The 24,755-nt window shown below is 37.2% G+C and overlaps 1 protein-coding gene across 1 annotated transcript in view; it reads right to left on the bottom strand.

The window, feature by feature from the left end:
* TMPRSS11B (transmembrane serine protease 11B) overlaps window positions 1–23,458 on the bottom strand; it is a 34,778-nt gene extending 11,320 nt beyond the window's left edge. Inside the window, 2 exon segments of the mRNA XM_078148855.1 lie at window positions 10,648–10,801; window positions 23,450–23,458. Coding sequence (XP_078004981.1) covers window positions 10,648–10,801; window positions 23,450–23,458 — 163 coding nt within the window.
* Between the last annotated feature and the right edge of the window lie 1,297 nt (window positions 23,459–24,755).

Below are 24,755 nucleotides of genomic sequence, written 5' to 3'. Positions count from 1 at the left end.
ATGTTTGTGTATATTAGCTCATCTAATTCTTACAATAACCCCAAGAAGGCTTTATTGTTATCTGTATTTTGCAGAAATGACACATACTTTAGATAAGATTTTCTACTAGAATAAAGCAATAAATATTGAGTGCCTACTGTGCAACTAGGATTATTTTCATGACAATGGAAACCATCTTTCCTAGTGGAAAAAGCGCCTTCCTTGAGTCAAATCCCACCTCATTCATTTCTTTGTGTAACCTTGAACAATTTGCTTAACCTCTGAACCTCAGTTTTTTCATTTGTAAATTAAGATTAATAATATCTGTCATAATTATCTTACAAGTTTATTGGGAGACCGCAAAGATATGATGAAAGGAAAATACTTTGCAAATTTTAACGCATTTTTAGAAATTTCAGTTATCATTATCATCTTAAAACACTGAAGGGATACATGAGAAGTGTTAGATGTGGTCTTTGCCCATAAGAAGTCTGGTTTGGGAGATGAGGATAACAGGTTAAAAACACCTACAGGCTAATTCAAAATGATACAACAAAGGGCAAAATGTGGTTTGGTAATAAAAGAATTTAGAGAAGGAAGAGCTGTCTCAGAAATTATCATGACATCAATTTTAATATGGGATTCTGTAATGATGTTAAGAATGTGCATTATAGAGGCAGGTAGGTGGCACAGTGGATAGAGCACCAGCCCTGAAGTCAGGAGTACCTGAGTTCAAATCCGGTCTCAGACCAAACACTTGACACTTACTAGCTGTGTGACCCTGGGCAAGTTACTTAACCCCAACTACCTTAAAAAAAAAAAAAGAATGTGCATTATAATAAGCAATAGGTTATATAAACAGTGACAGAGGATCCACATGGAATGTTGGAAAGGGGGAGTTTGAAGAGTCAAGTAGTTAGGACAGACTATAAATTAATCAACAAACATATATAATGGGCTCACTATATATAAAAACACTGTATTAGAAACTGGGGATACAGGATAAGGACTGAGTAAAAATTAATCATCAACAATCATCTATTAAGCTCCTACTATGTGCCAGGCACTATATTAGGCACTGGAGACATAAAGAAAGGGGGAAAAAATAGCCCCTGATATCAAAGAGCTCTCACGCTAAAGGAGAGACAATATGCAAATCAATCAACAAGCATTTATAAAGAGCCTAATATGTGTGAGGCATAAATTTGGGGATAAAAACAGAAATGAAGTCATTCTTCCCCTCAAAGAGGAACATACATTTAGGATCATAGACTTCAAGATGAAAGAGACATTACAGGTAATTTAGTACAAACATTTCATCTTAAAATGAGGAAAATGAGACCCAGAGAAGTTGCACAACTAGTAAGTGGTGGAAGCAGGACCTTGATCTTCTGATTGCAAAGCTAACAATCTAATATGAAGAAAGAACAAAGCTGGTGAGTGGGGCCATAAAGAAGTGGATTGACCTGTCTCTTCAACAAGCAATGGCATTGGATTCCATCATGGTACAGAATTGGGGGATGGAAGAATAGAATTTTAGTAAGAAGATAGTGAGTGAAAAGAGACTTTTGGTGAAAGGAATAGAAGGTGAAACGAATTATGAAAGCTCTGCCTGAAATAATGGGCAGGTGGAGGCAATCAACAGTAAGAACAGTGGTCTCCAGAGCAGAAATTCCAGAGATGAAAGTGCTAATGAGGTGAGAGTTCTGATTCCAGAACTGAAGATCCCCAAAAAGCAACTTGAAATGGCAGTTTCCTACAATTGCTACTAATAAGAATGACAAAAGTCAGATCTTATTTGTAGCAGGGAGAATTTTTCAATGACCAACAAAAAATATGTGATGTTTCCATTTCTATCATGACCAAGTGCTTATTGTCTATACACTCAATGTATACAAGTACCTTCTCCTAGAAGAAAAGGTAAGAAACTTAGGGACTGCTTCTCCTCTATCCAGGCTATCAGGGAAAATCAGCGTTCTTTAATAATAAATGAAAAATGCCAATGGAAATAAAATAATTGTCATCCATTGAGAAATGGTCATACAAATTGTGAAATGTGAATGTAGTGGAATATTAAATGTGCGCTACAAAAAAGATTTTGAAAGATGCAGAGAAGCATGGGAAGACATATGATACTGATATAAGCACAACTGGGGAAACAATATACACAATGACTGCACCTATGTAAATGAAAAGAACAATAACAACAAAACTTGAAACTGAATGATGTGAAATGATGATGACAAGGTTTCAAAGAAGAGATTAGAAAATTCACCTCCTGTATTTCTTTGCAGAAGTAGAAGGACTATGGGCACAGAGTATTGCATATGATATGGGGATAAATTAAAAGATTGTTAAGTTTTGCTTAACTGTTTTTCTTTTCTCCCATAAGTCTCTGCATGGGGAAGAGGGTAAGATTTATAGCAGAAATAAAGGTAATATAAAATCAAAAGATATAAAAATATTTATTTTCAAATAAAAATTTCACTTGAAAAAGAACTTCAATGTGAAAACATAGGAGAAAAAAGAATTGAAAGATATGGAGGAGGATTTAGAACTATATTAGTAAATTGTGGGGAGTGAGGGGGGCAAGACATGGAGGGATATGATACAAAAGAAAAAGGACTGAAGTCCCACTGTCTCTTAGAACTAAGGAACAGATATGAGTCTCTCCTCAAAGAGGAAGGAGTTGGACCCTCTAAAGAGAAGCAGCTGTTTGTCTTCCAGAGAATGATGACATGAGGTTCAGAGATGAATAACAAGTGAAAGATTATCTAGGAAATGTCACAGAAAAAAAACACAAGTAGCAATCCTCACTTCCTGCTGAATGATGTCAAAATAGCTATTTGCCAATTTGATAACAACGAAAGACAGCTAACTGTCTTCAGAGGGGATGTTTAAGATGTGACAGAGGTCCTTCTAAGACTTGCCAAATGGGATGATTAGCAGCCATTTCTGGTGATTTATACGTGCATAAATGATACTAGCAGGAAAAAAATCTAAGAAGGGTTGCTGAAAATTATGACATCCTGGGCAATAAACTGAAGACCTTAGGGGAACAAGTGGTGTTTCCATCACTTCCCCCAAAGTGAAGTCTGGGGCTTTGTGAAAGAAATGCACATTTGGGAAATTACAAAAACGTGATATGAATAAATGTAGTCTTACAACTGGGTTCAGAAAATGACCTCAAATACAACAGGGCAAAAACACTCTGAAAGTTTGGTGAAGTACCATTGAATATAAGTCAACAGTATGAGAATCAATGAACTGTGATCTAGCTCCTATATTATTACAACTCAGTAGATAAGTATTATAGAATCACCCAAAGCTTGGAGATAAATAAATGACTTATCTGTGATCATATAATTAATAAAAATTAGAGACCAAATTTGAATCCAGGTTTTTCTGATTCCAAGTACAACTCGATAGCTAATACATGATGCTGTCTTTGAGTAATGTGATACATTAGACAAAATAACTACATTCATGATCTTGGGCTGCATTAGATGAGTTATACACATCAGGACCAGGGAAGTAATAGTCCTACTGCCATCTCCTCTAGACAGATTGTAGTATTGTGTTTGGTTCTTGGCATTTTAGGGAGAATATAGTTAAGCTGAAAAGTGTCCAGAGCAGGATAATTAAGATGATAAATGGCCTTGAGATCATACTGCATGAAAAGAGGTTGACAGAATGGAGGATATTTGGAATGAGAAATAGAAGACCTTGGGGGGAGGGGTAGAGGGACTATTGAGGGACTGTTATGTGGATGGTAGTTTAGACTTGCTCTACATGGCCTCCAGGGGCAAAACTAGGAGCAATAAGTAGAAGTGGTAAAAAGACAGATTAAGACTTGAGGTAAGAATCATTTTTCTATATCCAAAAGTAGAATGGGATGTCTCAAGAGGCAGAGAGTTCTCCTTCACTGGAAGTCTTTGGGCAAAAGATGAATTGTTATGTGCTGGGTGTGTTGAAGAGAGGGTTTTTGTAAGGAATGAGATGAATTCAATGATCTCTGAGGTCCCTTGACAATGCTGAGATGTTATGAATGTGAATAATAATGGTTGCCACTCATACAGCACCTTAGAATTTATAAAACACTTTATATACATGATCTCATGGTGTCCCCTTAAAAATTCTGTGAGTAAGTTAGTGACTTACTTTGGTCAGAAGCTTACTTAGTGAAATAAGCATTGTGTGCATCCAGACCTCTCCTGACTACAATCCTTTAGAGCTTCTACCCAGTGCCCAACGTGCCAGGTTGCTGCTCTGGCAATATGTAGGCTAAGCTAGTCCTTTAATGAGACAAAAATGGCATTGGTTTCCTTTCATCCTGAAAACAAAAGAGCTAGCCTAGTGGGAATCCATGCCAGAAGTTTTATATCAGTTCCTGCTGCCCTCCAGGGAATGAATATCTTTATCTGGTATGTCTAGTTGCCATGTTGACTGTGGAGGCCAAGGGGCTGTAGATTTTTATTGTTAGCATCTTTTTAGTTAACTCTTCTAATCTCTTATCCTTATATTTTTGTTATATTTTATAGTCCATGAATACCTTAATCCCTGAACCTGAATTAATGGACTAGCCTACATTAAAAGCTAGCCCCAAACAACAATACTGCTTTTACAACTCCCATAGCATTTGATGCCTAGGTTATATAATTATTACATCTCACTCTCTATTATGATTATTTGCTCATGTGTCCTACCTCCTCTTCTCTCTGCACTCTCTAGAAGAATTGATTAGCTCTTGTGGGCTCAATTATCATGTCTATGCAGATGACTCCCAAACTTCCATATCTAACTCTTATCTGTCTCCTAGACCCACTTCACCAATTGCCTCTTTGACATCTCCACCTGGACAGCCATATCCAAAACAAACTCATTATCTTTTATCCTTAAATCCACTCCTCTTCCTAATTTTCCTGTTTCTGATGAGAGTACCACTATCATTCCAGTCACTCACATTTATGACTTCAACTAATCAAGTAATCCTCAACTCTTCTCTTTCACTACCTCATATCCAATCAGTCACCAAGTCTTTTTGATTCTACATTCCATATCTCTTACATATGCTCCCTTCTTTTCATTCATAGAAGTATGCTGGAATAGCAGGTTCAGAAACCATTTAAGGAGTTATTCAGTTTTTGTGGAGTATATGCCATAACTTCCCATTAATGGGAGCAAAGTGTTGATTCCTCATTCTTAGTTAAGTTTCTCAATGTGCTTTCAGAAGTTTGTTGTTGCATTAATGACATGTTTTTTTTTAATTTTTATTTTTCTGTGGGATGCTTTGTGGAATGAATCACAACTCAGAAGGGGCTGAACCAAAACCACTTCAAGGATCAGGTGTGAGTAACTAACAAGTCCTTTAATAGGATTAATCTCTGTGTCAAACCTGGGGGAGCAAGTTCAGAATAAAGGCTTGGGAACAATGCCCTGGGTGTGGCTACAACCCGTGGAATTCTGGCATCTAACTTCTGCCAGGTATCATTGCAGCATTCACCCAGGCCAGAGTGAAACAGCAAGCATCCATTGACTCCTGCTCAGCAACCTCCTAGAGCCAGTAATTCTTTCAAACTGACTTCAGATGAATAACTCCATCAATAGAAAGGTGTGACCATTCTTTAACCACAACTAATTTAACCAATAGAACTCACTTGAGGCAGCATAAATTATTTCATGCCAATTAATACACCATAACTCAGGTTTATAGAGCCATTTAACATTTACCAAGTACTTTTCTCCCCTTGTGAGGTAAGTAGTATGAGTACTACTAGCCTCATTTTATAGATGAGACAACTAAGGCTCAGAAAGATTAAGTTACTTGTTCATATGGCTAGGGTCAGAGATGGGATTCAAACCCAGGTCTCTTCTGAATCCACATTTTACAAAATTTTTCATTACAGCACTCTGACTCCCCAATACTTAAGTGCATTTATATCATACTTCAAAGTGTACAAGATAATTTACATTAAAAAAAAAAGGCAGGACCCCTGGAAAAACTCTGCCCTCCAGTTCTATCCATAATAGCTTTAGCTCTTCCTGGGCTGAGAAAAGCAACAATCCCAAGGATCTTCTGTGACTTAGCCCTGCACAAAGGCTTCATAGCCCCACATAGTGAGATGTGATGGTCAGTGAGGGGGAGGTCTCCATTTTCTGTATCTCTTTGCTGCTGACCCTAGGAGAGTATGCAATGTTAGAAGATACTATCACCAATATTTTGGTGAACAAGTCTGATGGCAGCATGCAGGATGGGAACTAGGTATCAGCAAGAGGAAAATGGTAAAGTGGTAGGGACAGGGACAGGGGGAAGCTGGGAATTGTCCATTGACTTGTCAGTTGAGAAACAGGTGTTTGTAATGAGAATGAAGTTGAGGAGACAAAGACAGAAGCATAAGAAGAGAAGAAATGACTCAGGATTCAGAGGAAGAAGGACAGTGAGATCTTCTTCTTCATCCAGAACCAAGTTTGAGTCATGGGTCCCTTCTGTGATACCTGTGAGGGCAAATTTGCCTCCTTGTTTTAGATTCTCTAAGTCATTTTGCTTATTAACTATATTTTATGCCTTTGTATATAAGACCTTCATAGCTGATTCCTTCCTTAAATTTTGTCCTTTTTTGTTTTTTGGTGAGGCAATTGGGGTTGTGACTTCCCCAGAGTCACACAACTAGTGAGTGTTATGTGTCTGAGGCTGAATTTGAATTCAGGTCCTCCTGACTCTATCCACTGGTGCCGCCTAGCTGCCCCAGATTTTGGCTTGTGAGTTTTTGAGTACTCTTTGTAACTAGAGCCACTCTGTTATATTTAGCTTGGTGAAAAACAGAGGCAGTTTTCTTCTTTTCCTTTCTTTTTCAGTTTAAAGTACTCTTTTGATGAGCTTTGCAAAATCCACTCTTCTTATGCCCCAATACTTACATGTTCACCTACTTCTATGTCAGAACTTTTTACCTGCCTTTCCTCACTCTTCCTTGACTCTCTGGTTCAGCTCTGCAGGTGCTAGCCAAGGACCTGGTTACAGGATTATGAGGATGATTATCTGGCTTCCCAAAATGACTCTTCTACTAACAGCTAATGGAGGGTAGCTAAGCTCTGAATCCAAAGCCTCACTGGAAATTTTAATCAGTTGCATTCACAATAATTTATATATCTTCTTTTAAACTGCATTTTACTCCTGCTCAGGGTGGATAAGACATTGTCAATATATGACTAAGAGAAAGCAAAGTATTTCTGATTTTGTTTTAGTTTCCCCTGCCAAGGACAATAATGTTTGAATTAGAAAAAAATACAAAAATTATTCATTTAGAGCTGAAATCCAAGATAAGTCAGATGCCTACCTGCCCTTGATGACTGTGTCACAAAGCCCAGATGAACTAGATCCCAGAATACTAGCAGATGACTTGTTAAATCATGGTCAGTGATCTTAAAAACTGTAGTGAAGAACAATGATGGTGCAAGAATAGAAAAAGGAAAACGTCCCCAAGTATGAGATCTGCAAACTGGAGACCAAGGAGCTTGACTTAGATTCCTGCCCAAAATTTTACAATGTGTTAATAAATCAGTTATTATTAAGCATTTAGAAAAGGAAGTGATGCTGCTAGCAAAAGTAAGTCAAAGGTAGATAGAAAAGTTCCATATACATGAAAACATTGGTAAGTAGCAAAAAACTGTAAACAAAATGGATGCCAATTAATTGGGGAATGTTTAAACAAGTTGGAGTGTGTTAATGTAATGGAATATTACTGTACCATAAAAATAAATTAATATAAAGAATCCAGAGAATCATGGGAAGACATATGAACTGATGCATTGTCAAATAAGCAGAACCAGTAAAACAATTCCAACAACATGAATGGAAGAACAAAAAAGGAAACTGAATGTTATATAATGACCAAACTTAGCCACAAAGAAGAGAGGAGAGACTGAACTTCCTTCCTTTCTTTGCAGAGGTGGGGAGGCCGTGAGTATGGAACATTGCCTATACTGTCAGATTAAAATGATGTGCTGATTAATTCTGATGAACTGATTTTTTAAAAATTCTGTGTTACAAGGATTGGTTCATTGATTAGGAAAGGGGGAGAGATACATTCAGAAACAAGTGATATAAAAATAAAATGTATCTGTAGAAATTTAAAATTCAAGCAAAAGAAAAGAAAATTAAATAGTGATCAAAGAGAGTCAATATGTCTTCATCAGGATCAGACAATGCCAGACTAGCCGTCTTTCCATTTTTTTTATTATCTTAGTAGACTTGTTAATCCACGAAAATGCTGTATATACAATTTGCCCAGATTTTAGCAAAGCAGCTTCCCATATCTTGTGGAAAAGATTCAGAGATAGGCTTGATGGTAGCAGATAGTATCATTAGGTAGATTAAGAATTGGTTGAATTGCTGGACTGAAAGAGTAGCCATTAATAATTCAATATGAAAATGGAAAGAGATCTCAGGTGGAGTATTACAGGAACTTTTGCTTGACCTTGTGGCATTAAATATTTTTATCACTGACTTGGATAAAGGAATTAATAGCATGAGATGTAAAGCTAGGTGGGAAGGGCATCAGTTTGGAAAACTATAAGAATATAAAAAGGTCTTGACAGGAATTGCTTCTATAAAGATTAAATTGAATAAGGATAAAGTTAAATTCTTACACTTGGATTCAAAATACCAGTTTCAAATACAATTGTGGAGCCAGAGATAGACATCAGTTCATCTGAAAATGGTCTGAGGGTTTTAGTACACTGTTTAATATGAGTCAACAGTGTGCCATGGAAGCTAAAAAAAAGTTAACGTGATCCTATCCTGTATTGAGAAACATTGTCCAGGACTAAGGAGTTGACAGTTCGCTTGTACTAATCTCTGCTCAGGTTACTTCCAGAGTATTGTGTGAAGTTCTGGGAGATGCATTTTGGCAAGGACATTGATAATATAAAGAGAGGACCCAAGGACGAGGAACAAATTTGATTAAGGGCCTGGAGGGTATAGATGAGGATTATATGATGATGTCATGTAAGTTGAAGGAGAAGAAAATGTTGAGCCTGGAGAGATCATGATAGATAGATTGATAGATTTCTTAAGCATTTGAAAGGCTTTCACATAGAAAAGTATGGATTTATGTTGTTTGGCCCTAGAAGACAAGACCAAATGATGGAAGTTCCAAAGAAGCAGATTTATGTTTGATATCAGGACAAAACTTCCTAATGATTTAAGCTGCAAAAGTGGAATGGACTGCTTCCTGAGTTAACATCTTCCTATTTGCTATGTGTCTTCAAAGACCAAATAGCAATGCCTTGGCTGTGTTGTGGAGAAGATTCTTGGTCAGTTATGAAATGGACTAGATGTCCTTAGAAGTTCCTTCCCACTCTGAGTGTGTGAGGAAGCTGTGCCTGAGAATGTACTCCAAATAACTATGCATCTTCAACTACATCCCAGAGGAAAATAAATACCGTAAGTTTTTTTTTTAATTCACTGTTTTCCATGCTTCCTCTCTCTGGCTCCACTTCACTGATGTGCATAAGTGCTGTTCTGTTCTGTGTCAAATGGTGAGAATGATGTGCTAGCTTAGGAATATAGCTAGAAACCCACTTTCCCAATCCTACCATAGGCTATTTAGTATTGGCATTAGACTTTGGGGAATTCCATTGTTTAATTTGCGTTCTACCTGTTGCATAATAAACCAAATATTTTAACTTCCTATTTTAGTTTGCTAAGGAATAATATCATTATTATACATATAATTAGCATAATATAATAATAAATATGGGATGTAATAATAAATATGGCAGCTAGGTGCCTCAGTTCTTCATCTGCAAATCAATATGTTGGAGGAAATGGCTAACCATTCCAGTATCTTTGCCAAGAAAACACCAAATGGGGTCACAAAGAGTTGAACACAACTGAAAAACAACCAAACAACAACAACAAAAATAAATATAAGGTCTATAATCACTAAATATGCTACTACTGAGTTGTATGTCTCCTTTAAATCATGCTACTTCTCAGCTACCTACTCACCCACCAGCCATGGTTATCATAGGCCAGGCTAATGTAAACAACCCCAATGAGGTTTGTTGGTTTATCCTAAGTGAATTGAATCATGTGATCACTAGTCAGGCAGGCAGCTGACCATTCATAACTCAGCTATTTATTGCATCTGTGATCTCATTTAAATTGCTTCCCCACTCTGGACTTCAGTTTCTTTCATTGTCAAATCTAAAGTTAGACTAGATCAGTGGTTCTCAAAGTGTAGTCCATAGCCCCCTGGGTTCCCAGAGAGCCTTTCAGCAAGTCCTTGATGTCCAAACTATTTTTATAATAATACTAAAATATTGTTTTCTTATTAAAATACACCTCCTCACTGTCTCCCTTCTATCCCTTTCTGCTCTCTTTTATGTGTTGTCTTCTCCCATTAGAATGTAAACTTCTTGAGGGCAGAGACTGTCTTCTTTCCTGTATTTGTGTCTCCAGGGCTCAGTATAGCACCTGGGAAATGGTAAGTGAATAAATAAATGCTTGTTGCCTGTTGTCTGCCTGCATAGCAGGTTTTTAAAAATGAATTTAAAGGAAATTAACATCTCTGAAGGAAATTCATAAGCATTCATGTTTTGAATTTTGAAAAGTTTTGAAAAGAGAATTTGTGGCAATGGAAAAATAATAACATTGTTAACACTGACCAACTGCTAGAAAATGAACAAGGAGACCGATCGTAACTCCCAAGACCGCTAGCACTCCAAACACAATAAGGGCAATCATCCATAACGGCAGTGATGCTCTTTGGGAAGCTATAACTGGTCTGGAAAGGAAAAAGAGAAAATAAATTAGGTAATACTAGTAATTCCTGTCCAATCTTACTTCCTTCTTACTCAACCCAGAAGTTCTAAAATTTTAGCATCAATAAAGACTTGGAGAAATCACATGGTGGCTATTCTCCAAAAGGGAGGGAATGGCAAGGAATAAGTATTTATTAAGTGCCTGTCACATGCCGGGTACAGTGCTAAATGCTTTTATAAATATTACCTCATTTTGTCTTCACAACAACCCTCGAGGTAGGTGCTATTATTATCTTGATTTTACAGTTGAGAAAACTGAGGCAATCAGAGGTTTAAGTGACTTGCACAGGGTCACATAGCTAGTAACTGTCTGAGGCCAGATTTAAACTAAGGTCTTCCTGATTCTAGGCCATGCACTGCACCACCAGCTGCCTTCAAATGTCAAAATGGTCAAAGAATATGAGCAAAGAGTTTTCAGAAGTAGAGTATAAACCATCAAAAGTTGTGTGGGGGAAAAAAGGGTCTCAATCACTAATAATACAGGGGTTGAAAGGAATCCAGATTGAATCTGTGAGTTCATTGGTATAGGGAACTTCTGGGTAAACACATTCCTGCTACCAATGCAGTTAGGCACTTTCTTTGCAACTCATAGCCTTAGAGAACTGCTTTAGCTAAAATGTTAAGTGACTTGTCCAAGGTCATAGAGCCCATAAGTATCAGAGGTGGGACTTAAACTCAGGTCTTTCCTGTTTCAAGGCCAGTCATCTAGCTACTAATAATGAGAAATTTAAATTAAATAAATTCTGTGGTTTCATTTTATTCCTAGTAAATCAGAAAATATGATAAGAAACATAAAGCGTGATTGTGGAAAGATTTGCACATTAGTACACTGTTGGGTAATCTCTTTTTGAAAAATCATTCTGGATAACAATTAAGAACAATGTGAGAAAAGTGAAAAAGCAGTAATCTGGTATGACTACTATTAAGCATATAACTCGAAGAGACAAATGACAAAAAGAAAAGTCACATATGTTTCAAAATATTTTTATAGCACTTTTTTGTTATAGCAAAAAACTGGAAAGAAAGTGGGTACCTATCAACTGAGAGAACTTTTATGGTATGTGAATGGCATCAATTTATCAACAAATATTTATTAAGCACCTACTATTTACCAGACACTATGATGAATTAATGTAAATGTGATAGAATATAATCTTGTCATATGAAATGTTGAGTATCAGGAGATAAAATGGAGAAACTTGGGAAGGCATGTAAAGACTGCTATAGGAAAATAAGCAGACCCAGGAGGACATATAAAATGACTAAGATCATGCAAAGGAAAATAGCATTAAGCAACACAAACTCATATCAATGGAAAGGCTAAATTTGACTACTAACTAATAATGAAAAATATCTCCATACTCTTGTGGAGACAATGATGGATTACAGATGTGGAACGAGCAGATGCCATCAGACATGGCCCATGTTTTGGTTTGTTTTGCTCATCTTTACTTCCTTTTTATAAGGGTGGATTGTCTTGATGGGACAGAAGAATCAGAGAGTGATAGCCACGTAAAAATAGCATTACAAAAACGTAGATGTTATCCTTTTCCAAAGGTTATATTCCCAACCCACTGGCAGTGGGGCTTATGGTGATGAAAGAATCATTATCCTCATTTTAGAGATGAAAAACTGAGAATAAATAACATGACTTGTCCAAGATCACAAAGCTAATTAGCATCAGTGTCAGTATTATGCCTCCTCTTTTCATACACACCTGTATGTGTTTCCTTCTCTTTAACTGTACTTACATTATCCTACAGCGTCATACTGTGAGGTATAAATGGAGTGGGACAGCTTAGATATTTCTGGTTGGATCTTTGCCCTATCTTTCTTATTCCACTTTATCCTGTAACCTTCTCTTGTTATCAACTTATCTTAATGTATTCCTAAGTCTTTGAAAAATTATAGATGCAAATTCTGAACAATGTCCACCTCTAAGGACAAATTTCCTACATGCTCATAAAAATGTATTACATAGTAACATTCTAAACACACAATAAAGGCACTGGATTTCTAATATGTCATTACACATGCTTATTCCAGACCCTGGTGCATGAAGACCAAGAGTGTGCTGCTGACAAATGTTTGACAACTGGCTTTCCAAGAAAAAAAAATATGCACAACACACTTTTAAGATTAATCTGCATTATTGATGTTTTCCTCCATCACTTTCATAATTCTAGATAATCAGCAAAACAAATAAACCAAGCTCTGATTTGTAGCACTTGCCAATTTCTGAAATTTAAGTGTTCACACTGAAAATTTAATAGTCAGGTCCCATGAGTTAGTAAGAGCTGGCTCCAGCACATATCTGAGAACATTAGTGGCATAGTGAAAAACCACTGCTCTTTAGGTCAAAAGAACTGAGGTTGAATCTTAACTCTACCACTCATTAGCTTTATGTCTCTAAGATTCAGTTTTCCCATGTGTAAAGTGGTGATAGTAATATTCACAATATATATAAATGTTATGAGAAAAATGCCATGTAAATCTTAAAGCACTATATAAATATAAATTATTATTATTGTACTTATGATGAGGATTAAAACTGAGTTTTGTATTCTATATATAAAATAGTTTTTTTCCCTTCTGGCTTTCCAAAATGATAATGGAGAGATAAGCTATCCATTTTTCCGCTGATATAATGCCCTAATGATGTAATCAAGCATGGAAACAAATAGTCAAGGTCAAGTTGAGGAAAATCATTTCCCTGATGTATTTCCCTCACAAAGAGGAGTCTTCCTGACTCTAGGCCTGGCACTCTACTGCTGTGCCACTTAGCTACTCTATAAAAATATATAGAAAAAAAAAATAGGCAGCTAGGCCATGCGGTGGATAGAGTGCCAGGCCTGGAGTCAGATAGACTCATCTCTCTGAATTCAAATCAGACCTCAGACACTTACTAGCTCTGTGATCCTGGGCAAATTACTTAACCTTGTTTGCCTCAGTTCCTCATCTGTAAAATGAGCTGGAGAAGAAAATGGCAAACTGCTTCAGTATCTTTGCCAATAAAACCCCAAATGGGGTCACAAAGAGTTGGACATGACTTAGAAACAACTGAGCAACAATAATAGGGGGGAAAATCTCACTTGAAACTTTTTAATTATATCAATGACTTCCCTACATTCTATGTTTCAGTGTTTTGCTTGATCTTTTTTTCACGTGCAAGAAAATACAACTACATTAGTACCTGGTAAGGGGAGTTACTCAACCAGAAACTCACATCTGTTATTAAAACCAGATTTTTCAAGAGTTTATTGTTCAAGACCAAAAAGCTGTCAAGATTAATGTAATCATTGAGGAAAGGGAGCTCTACCAAGGTAAGAGTGACAAAAATCTTTCTTTTCATTCTATATATGCTGCCAGCACAAGGATATGCCTGGGAGAGGGATTCTGACTCTTTTCCCCCACCCAGTATTTTGCAATAAATTTCAGAGGGAGATTAATTTGTGGAATGCAAGGAAGGGAAAGTAAAGGTAGTGGTGGGAAGTGGATGAATGAAGGGGGTGGTCTAGACCCAATCCTTTTGAAAACATCTTGGAACATCTATTAGCCACAGTAATAACTACTTTAAAGCTTTTGTATCTTAAAAATATTACATAGGACATATTGTTTAAGACACACCTGGTTAAAAAAGAAGAAAACTTAATCCTTTTGCTGTACTTCCTGCTCTGACAAGCCCTAGCATCACATCCGCATACTATATTTCTTTATAATACAAGTAGACAAGCTTGATATTAGTAAGAAAGAAGCTGACAGATTTCTACACAGAAAGAAAAAATAGCAAATTAAAATATGTTTCTTCTTTCAACCACAAGGCAATGTCACTTGCTTTTTACTTACGTGTTGTCTAATTTTGCTTAATGTAATTCAGAAAAATCAAAATCACCAACTTGTCAGGGAAAAGAATGCTGCTCAGGCTTTTTGGACAACAACGGTTGTTACCATCTTACTTTTACAACTCTTGATTCTTCATAACCTGACTTTGTCATTGTAATCAGCATCAAGCATGTAGCAAGCAGCAACTGGCTTCCATCTCAAGTATTGTGCCCCCCATTCCCCACCCCAACCCAGACGAAGAAAGGATTGCCATTTACAATCAGTCTCATGAATTTCTGCATGAAGGTAAACATTCCACTTTTACTTTCTTGTAGCTCCTGGAAGTACCATTATTACTTCACTAAAGTAATCCAATTTAACCCCTACATAACCTTTTGCATTCTATCTTTGTGATTTGGAAGCATTGTAATTCATGGTTATAGAATCAATTCTTAATAAAATTCTTGATGAGTTTTCATCATATAGAATATAAAATCCTTGAAGACAAGGACCTTTTTGTTTTGTAACAGTGTCTGGCACGTGGAGGGTGATTAATCAAGCATGTTGGAGTGGATTGAACTGGATACAACCTATGCTTAGACAACATTCACGAAGGAAAACTTGCCTTCTCATAAGGCACTCTGTGCATCTTGAGGAATCCCTAACTATCAAGAAATTCTTCCTTACATTAAGTTACAATCCATTTCCCTATAACTTCTGCTCAATTGGTCCATGTTTCCGCTTCCAGAAAGAAGCATCATAAGCCTTGAAACAGCTTTGAACCCCCCTGAATTCCTCACATAAGGCAGAGTAGTAAACCCATAATGATAAAGAGTAATGTATCATGTTTTCATTGTGATAATTCAAAGTACATATATATATATATATATATATATATATACATATATACACACATATATGCATATATACATATATGTGTGTATAGGAAGACATGCAACACACAGTGTCCCAAAAGTCTCAGTGCAGTTTTAATCTTTAATATTTAAAACAGCATTAGGACTTTTGGAACACCTTGTATTTACAGAAGCAAAACTCATTTATATATACACACACATATAACTAAAGTTAATTATGGATTCAAGTAAGGTTATGCTTTGGATAGATTTTCTGGAATGGAAATGGAAACCACCTTCATTTCATTAGCATTTTTGAGTTTCATAATTTATATTTCTCTAGAAGAAGCCAAACTCATAAAATATTTTCATATGTCAATGTAATCTTCTGATCAAGGCACATGGCAAAGAGATAATTAACTTCAAGAATAAACATGTACAAAAGCTCAATTATTGAACAAATAAGCTCATTGTTTTCCCTCCCACTCCAGGAACCAATCAAGTCTTTTAGTTGTGAAATATATACAACTTTTGAGATGTAAAGAGAGATATGCAAATTATAGAGATGAAAGTAGCAGAATAGCAGGATCACAAAAGTTGTCTTCAGGGACCATTCCAGTTCAACTCATATCTGAAAGAAATCCCTATTATAACATACCCAACCAATGTTCATCTAGCCCCTGCTTGGAGGTTACCTTTGACATTTTCCTACTCTAATCCTCTCATTTTACACAAGATGAATCTTTGGGGCCAGTGAGGTTGAATAACTTGCCCATTGTCACACTGCTAGTAGTAGTGGAACCACTAAAACCCAGGTTTTGTGACTTACAACCCTATGATCTTTAGTTTTCTACATTCTAGAACTGCATAAACCAATGGAACAGATTTCTGTCATGCATGTTAGAAATGTGGGTTAATTACATTTAGCAGAATCGGAGGAGGAGAATCTAACACTCCAGTATGCTGATGCTTCATAGGATTTTTTAAAAAGGTGTAGTGATCATGGTACAGGAGAGAAAAAAGAAAAACACTGGCTGTAGAGTCAGAGGACCTGAATTCAAATGAAATGCTTACTATATGTATGATATTTGGGTAAATCACTTGAGCTCTCTGTTCCTCAGTTCCCTTATCTGTAAAATGAAGGGCTTGGTTTAGATGACACCTAACGTCTTTTTCAGCTGTAGATATATGGTCATTTAGTCATTGTACCATGGACAGACCACTAATGATTGGGATCTGAAAGTCCTATAATCTAGTTCTAGCTATACCACTAGCCTGTCTAGCAGTCAGTTTCCTCATGTATAAAATGAAGGACTTGATCAAGCTCTGTGGAGCATGTTAGCTCTGAATTTCTGTGATTTAAGAGATTTCACTTAGATCTATTGACACCCTCCTCTGATATTCCCTCACGGCATAGAGATGACCCTCTATATTCCAGTTCCAATTCCAGAAGGCCTTGCTAGTATATAGATTCTGGCAGGTCCTAGCAAGCTAGAGACTATTAAAATATAGATCTGGTGATCTTCACCTTGGCCTTCTAGCTAACCCGGATTATTTCAAGACTAAACTCAAATCCCACCCTCTACAGAAGGCCCTTCCCAGTCCCTCCCACTCTCCTTTCCAAAGCTTTCCTCTTTCAGATTACTTCTCATGTACATTCTGTATCTTGCATATACATAGCTGTTTGCATGTTGTCTCCCCCATTACAATGTTATCTCCTTGAGGGCAAGGACCACTTTTGCCTTTCTATATATCCTCACCTCTTGGCATAGTGCCCAGCACATAGTAAGCACTAAATAAATATTTATTGATTGAATGACTGACTGTGATCCCAGGACCAGACTAAATAATTTTGTAGAGATCCATTAAGTGGCAAGGCCAATCAGCTGGTTGACCATAGGATAATAAATGTTTTGATCACAACAGTTCTTAAGGACCATCTATGATCTGCAGTGAGGAATACTTACGCTGATGAAATCCCAGATCTTTGAAGGAATGAAGTATAGATTTCACTTTTTAGACAGAATGCTCCTATGGCAAGTCAAGGGATAAAGACAAGGATAGGGACCAGCTATCCCTTGGCTAGCTATGGGAGCATTCAGTTATCAATCTACAAGCATTTATTAAGCATCTACTATATACTGTGTGAGGCCCTGAGGATAAAAATACAAAACATTCTGTATAAAGTATAAATTCTATACTTTAATCCTAATATGTTGTACTCTAATACAGAGAATTAATTTTGTACTGTACAGAAGGCCCTGGATGATCATTTATCAGCTGTTCCTGCCTGTCCTTTTAACTGGAAAAATCTAAACAAAGCTTTCTTCTGCAGCATTTTCCTTCTGCCACCATCCTGTCTCTCAAGTTTATGATGCAGGTGCCCTAAATGGGTGAAAGGAATGCAATGAACATCTCTAAGGAATCTGTCTTAATTTGACAAATATTTGTTCAACACCTGCTCCATGCCCAACACTATGAACATTGCCAAGGATATGGAAGAAGTAGAAAAGATATTTAAAAATCTGAAAGCACTAAATAGTATATGATTAAGTGCAAAATCAGGGATGCTCTACAGACAATAACTGTGATAGGAAACTATAGGTCAGAGAGATATAAATGTAGTTTTCTATTACTCTGGTTATCAATAGCAAAAATTAACATGATTATACTAAAGATGTTTATATTAATTATATCAAATCATAATAAATTAATTATATAATACATATATAATTATATATATATATATATATTATATATATAGTATATATAATATAATTATATATATATACTAAATTATATTAAAATTATAATAAATTATATTAACTTATATAAAATGATAATATTATAAGATAATTATTTTGGATTTTTAATGATATTTATGTAGGTTAGAGAGGTCAAGGAAGGCTTCAACGGTAGAGATATGACTTGAGTTGGCTCCAAAATAAAAGTTAGGTTTTCAATAGGTGGAGATGGGATGGGACAGAGGTTGGGAGAGAAGCTAGAGAGAAGGGATGGAAGTAGGAATGACTATGCATAGAGTAGCAGTAGAGGAGAGAGGGAAAGGGGATAAGAAAATTGGCTTAACTGTAGTAGTGGGGGGAAGTCATATAGAGAACCAGAGGAAGGGCAGACCAGAGTGATTGGCTGGATAGAACCTGTACAAAGCCTACAATGGCAGAAAAGAAATTTTGTCCTTTTACTTCATGGGGAACCTTTGAAGGTATATGAGTAGGGGAGCAATAAGATGAAATAAGGGCTTTAGGGAGATGAATGTGACTTCAGTGAACACAATACATTAGAATGGGAAATTCTGTTGGGTAGCAATCCAAAGAGGAAACCAATGTACTAAGATAGAAATCACATGAAAAGAAACTGAACTAAGATTTTGGTAGTAGGAATAGTAAGGGAAAGACGAGAGAAAAAAATAACAACAAGACTAGGTAATTAATTACTGTTGTTGCTTAAGGTCAGGCATGAGTCAGATATAATATTTATGTTTTGATCTTTCATGACTGAGAGAATGATGGCACTCAATGGAGATAAGGAAGTTAGGAACAAGAGCCTTTTGTGAGGAAGAAGATTAATTCAGTTTGGATATATTGAACTCAAGGTGATCTGAAAGTGAAAATGTCAAGAAGGCAATTGAAGACACAGGACTGGAACTCACTTAGCTTCCTGGGGCTCCTTAGTTTTTTTCATCTGGAAAATGAGGGGTTTGAAATAAATGGTCTCTGAGTATCCTTCTAGCTCTTTATTGATGAACCCAGGATTTTATGAATTCAGATGAAGAAGGAATTGGGGTTAAAAGATTAGAGATTTGGAAGTCAACTGTGTAAAACTTCTAATTGAAGGGGCAGCTAGGTGGCACAGTGGATAGAGCACCAGCCCTGGAGTCAGGAGGAACTGAGTTCAAACTTGGCTTCAGACTCTTGACACTTACTAGCTGTGTGACCCTGGGCAAGTCACTTAACCCCATTGCCTAACAAAACAAACAAACAAACAAAAAACAACAAAAAACCTTCTAATTGAAGCTGTGTTTTCCAAGGGGAAAGGTATAAAGAGAAAACCTAGAATGGCAGAATATTAAAGCTTTAAGAGATCACCTTTTCTAGTTCTCCCATTTTATAGATGAGTAAAATGAGCCTCAAGCTATTAAGTGACTGAAATCTGATGTGTTGTCATGTTTCTATATTAGAAACAGTTTCCCAGTCCTTTGGAGATTTCACCTTGTTTTTAGTTTAAATATTTATTAAATTCATGCCTTTTCCTCTCTAAGCATGTCTACTTTTTCCATTGTAGTTGTAATTTATTTGCTAGATTTCATCTTTTCTCCCAAATGTCACTTCATCATTACTTTTTCTCCCTCCCATGACTGTCACCATCACTCTGCTTATTAATATCATCACTCATTTATTCCCTATCAAGTTGAAAGTACTGTTTACATTCCCTGGGATGGGTCCTTAAACTTTACTAGCTCTGGTCCTTTAATTTAATCTCACAAGCTTTCAGCTTTGCCCCTAACTCCACACCCTGCTTTCTGTGACCACTTGTGAATGCACATTTCTAAGTCTTAGTTTGTTCTGCATATCTCTTCAGAAATCCATTTCTTTGGAATCCGTTCATGTAGCTTCACCTGTCACATATTTTTAAATTTAACTTGCTTTCCTCTTATATTAGGAACAAGGAGTCATATTTGGGAACAAAACATTCCCAGGAACATAGTCGGGAGGAACTATAGAGACCACGTAGTCTAGCCCAAGTCTGAACAAGAATCTCATCAACCACACTACTGACAAGTGGCCATCAAACTTTTGCTTAATTACCTCTTTTTTGGACATATTTTCATTGATAGAGTTTGTTTTCACATCACCTACATTTTACTCTATGTCCCTCTCCCTTCCTTTTTCCAAAGAGCTGTTTCTTATAACAAATATTTTTTTTAAAAGGAAGAAGAAAAAATATGTTTAGTAAAACTAATCAGCTCCTTGAAAAAAATAAATCTGACAGGACACAATGTTTCACATTTGTGCCAATCTCTCCTGCTACCTCTGCAAAGAAATGGGGAGAGATGTCTTCTCATAGTCCTTTTTGGGGTCCAAACTTCTTTATCATTTCACAGCAGTCATTTCCTATTGTTTCTGGTGGGGGGGTTTTGCTTTTTAAAAACATTTACATTGTTATTGTCATTGCGTATGTTGTTTTTCTGGCTCTGCTTATTTCCAGTTGCATCAATTAATGTAAATTTTCTCTTGCTTCTCTCTAGTCATGTTTGTCATGTCTTACAGCACAGCATCACTGTATTACATTCACTTCTTTATCTGTAAATGATTTATCCATATTGACTTTATCTTGGTATATGGGGAAAGAATTCACTATTTGACTCTTACTCTTTACATAGCATCATGCTGCCTCATCTATATAAATCTTGTTCCCTTCCTGAGTTGTACAAGCCTCTTGAGGCCCTGGACTATTTCATTTATTGTTTTTATGTCTCTGGCATCTAAGGCAAGCCTTCCACACAGAAGGAGCTTAATAACTGTCTGTTGAATTAAATTCCTGATTGCAGATCCATCAGTGTATCCACCATACCACACTGATTCTCAGTAGAATAATGGCATAAATATAGAATAGATTTCATTTGTGGGGAATCCCATAGCTAGGAACCTGTGTTTGGAAGTTCATAACATAGTTTAGTTTGAAATCTACTTTGGAAACTATTTGAGTAGAACAGCAACAAAAAAGAAAACAAAAAGCCCAGTAGTACCATATCCCAAAGAGTATCAGGAGGAAATGGCCCTCCTAACAACAGCCTGGCTATGTTCTCAATTACAGCTTCTTAATGGACTTTTCCCCACCCCAAGTTAAAGGGTCATGCCTGAGACAAAATTAGTGTCTTCCTTCTCCCAATTTCCACGCTCCTCTATCTTCTTTCGGTCATCAGTCTCTTCAGTCACCCAGAGCCCTCATGTGACCTTTGACTATACCTGTGGAGCCACATGGAAACCCTTCTTCTTGTGTAGTACCCTTTCTTCTGGGTCCCTTTTTATATCCACAGAGATGAAACTAGCAAGAAATCACTGGGGACATGGTCCAGAGCATCACCAAGGGGAAAAGGTCTATGCTTCCATCAGCTGAGGCATGGATGTCTAAGATATACCTTTCTTTCTGCAGAAATCACATCAGGAAGGGCAGGGGTGGCAATACACAATGAAGTACCAAAGATCACCACAGAGAAGAAATATGCACCCTCCCACATGCTACCCTTTGAGTATCACTATCATTCCCCTTTCCAAGCCTACCTTGCTACAGTGCCATTACTGTACCCAAAATGAAAAGATCTAGTGTGCACCACCTGGTTTAGAGATTTGTGCCACACAGGATGCTCAGTAATAATAGATATAATCACCAGCCTGCAGATGTCTATACCTGGGTCTCTTTTTTCTCTAACAACTCAACTGAATTTACCCTAGGTGCCAGAATTCCTAAGTATGGCTATGTCTATGTCCCCAATTAAAAATTACTTGTCATTTGTCCCTGCTAGATAATCTGACATTTCCATTCTTCTTGAAAATGTGGACTACTGATGACTATTAACACCTCTCCCAGGGATATTGTACACTTTAATAGGGAATGCCTAGAAAAATACCCTAACCCAAAGGAATGAATCCATATTGGGGGAAGCTCAGGTACTATTACAATCTGAGGAAAGGGAGATTTTTTTTTTAAAGGGTATCTTGTGATGTTTCTCCTCCTGCATAGGAACCAGGCCCTACCAACTTTTGTCCCCATCCAAACCCACAGAAAGTCTCTCTGTCTCATCTTCTCCCAATTTCCATGCTTCTGTGTATCTCTCTTCTCTCTCTCTCTCTCTCTCTCTCTCTCTCTCTCTCTCTCTCTCTCTCTCTCTCTCTCTCTTCTCTCTTCTCTCTCTCTCTCTCCTCTTCTTCTCTCTCTCTTCTCTCTCCTCTCTCTTCTCTCTCTCTCTCTCTCTCTCTCTCTCTCTCTCTCTCTCTCTCACCCCTCACAACAAGTTTTTCTGGGTTTCATTCAGCTAAAGGAGGAGCACACCCACTCCTCACTCAGTGAGCACAGTTTGTGAATGCTCTTTAGCTAAACTTATCTTTTACATGTACTGTGTCTGGCTCCCGGTAAAGCTCCAACTGAAACTAAAAACTCATCTCTAAATGAACTTCAAACATTCTTCAGTGAATCCTTATATCTCTCTAATCTTTAGCCTCTCTCTGTCTACTGGATTCTTCTCTGCTCTGCATTCCCTGGACCACATGTCATTATTACTGTCACCATTTTCTGCCCTGCCTGTGCTGCAGCTGAGGGTGCTCCAACGTCTAAAATGGATTACATGTCTGCACTCCCTGGACCTTGTGTTCTCATCTTCAAACTGACCATTTTCTCCTCAGTCGTTCTGTGGATGCTCTTCCCTCCTCCACTTCCACCTATTACACTGAAAACTATAATCAAACCAGCACTACTATAGCTACCAGAAAGGGTATGTTATGAATTTGCTCTATTATTTCATTCACTATCTTTGTGACCTCTCAGACCATAACTCTGTTCTCTAGTCACCTATCTGCTACTTCCCTATATGTGTTACTTGATGGTAAGAACTGTCTTTGCATTTTCATTTGCCCTGCCAGTCTTGGAGGAGTAGATAGATAACTGCTTTTGAAGCCAGAAACATCTGGATTCAAGTCAGGCCTCTGACACATATTAGCTGTATGATCCTGGACAGGTCACTTATCCTCTCAGTGGTCTGGGCAACTCTCTAAGGCTGTAAGTTTCAGAGAAAGTGACAACTTTCAATGGTAGCAATTGTTACAGAGAAGGTGTTAGCCTCTAGTCGAGGAGGGTGTTTCTTTATTCAGAAGTTCCTTATGCCAATGAAATCAAAACTCACTTCCTGTACCCTATCCTATTCCCCATATCTGCCATAATACTTCTCAACCTACCTGCGGCATTTGACATGCACCTTTTCCTCCTGAATGCTGTCTCCTCTGGGTTTGTCTTCTATTCTGGTTGGCCTCCTATCTGTCTGAACCCTTCTTCCTAGTCTCCTTTAGCTCATCATCTTTGTGATATCCCCTAATGATGGGTATTCTCCAAGGCTCTCTCCTAGGATTTCTCATCTTCTTTTGCCATTCTCCATCTCTTAAGGACCTAATCAGCTTTCATGGATTTAATTTTCAGTTTTCTGCAGATGTCATCCAGGTTTATTTCTCCCCTTAGTTTCAGTCCTTCATTAACAATTGCCTAGTAGCCAGTTCTAACTCTAATTTCATTTTCGACCCTAATTCTGTTTCTAACTCTACTTCCAACTCTAATCTTAACACTAAATCTCAAATCCTAAGTCTTTTTCTAACTCTAATTTCATTTCCATTTCCAAATATTTCAGAGACATCTCAAATTAAATGTTTCAAATGGAACTCATTATCTTTCCCCTCAAAACCCACATCTCTTCCAAACCTCTTATTTCTGTGTAAATAATGATTATATAATCATTATGTGGATCTCCCAGAGTCATAGCCTTGGTACTATTCCCAACTCTCACTTTCCTTCACTCCACACATAGAATCCATTGGCAAATCTTTCCATTTATTTCTCATTTCTCACTTATTCACATAGACAATATTATAGTTCAGGCCCTCATCAGCTCTTGACTAGATAATTTCAATGGTCTCCTAAGTGGTCTTCATGACTTAAGTCTCTCCCTCACCTGAGTCCATCCCCCATATAACTGTCAAGAGGATATTTCTTAAACAAATATCTGACTGTTACTTCTCTACTCAATAACTCCATTGCTGTTATTTAGTTGTTTTTAGTCAAATCAGACTATTCATGACCCCATTTGTGGTTTTCTTGGCAGAGATACTAGAGTAGTTTACCATTTCCTTCTCCAGCTCATTTTACAGTTGAGGAAACTGCAGGAAATAGGGTTAAAGGACTTGTCCAGGGTCACACAGCTAGTAAGTGTCTATAGCCACATTTGAACTCAGAAAGATGAATATTCCTGAGTCCAGGCCCAGCACTCTGTCCACTGCACCACCTAATTGTCCCTTCAATAAACTCCAGTGGCTCCCTATTGTATCTAGGATAAAAAAAAAATAAATGCTTCTGTTTAGACTTTAGAGCCTTTCATCACCTGCCCCCAACCTATCTTTCTAGCCTTAATATATTGCTCTGCCTACCAAACTGTAACTGAAGCAAACCAGCCTCCCTCTGATCTTTATCATTGCACTCTTGCTCCTCCATGCCTTT

The sequence above is a fragment of the Phascolarctos cinereus genome, unplaced genomic scaffold (genome assembly GCF_003287225.1).
Source record: "Phascolarctos cinereus isolate Bilbo 61053 unplaced genomic scaffold, phaCin_HiC Scaffold_9;HRSCAF=440, whole genome shotgun sequence".
In the NCBI taxonomy this organism is placed as follows: domain Eukaryota; kingdom Metazoa; phylum Chordata; class Mammalia; order Diprotodontia; family Phascolarctidae; genus Phascolarctos; species Phascolarctos cinereus.
This window is presented reverse-complemented; position numbering and strand designations above follow the sequence as displayed.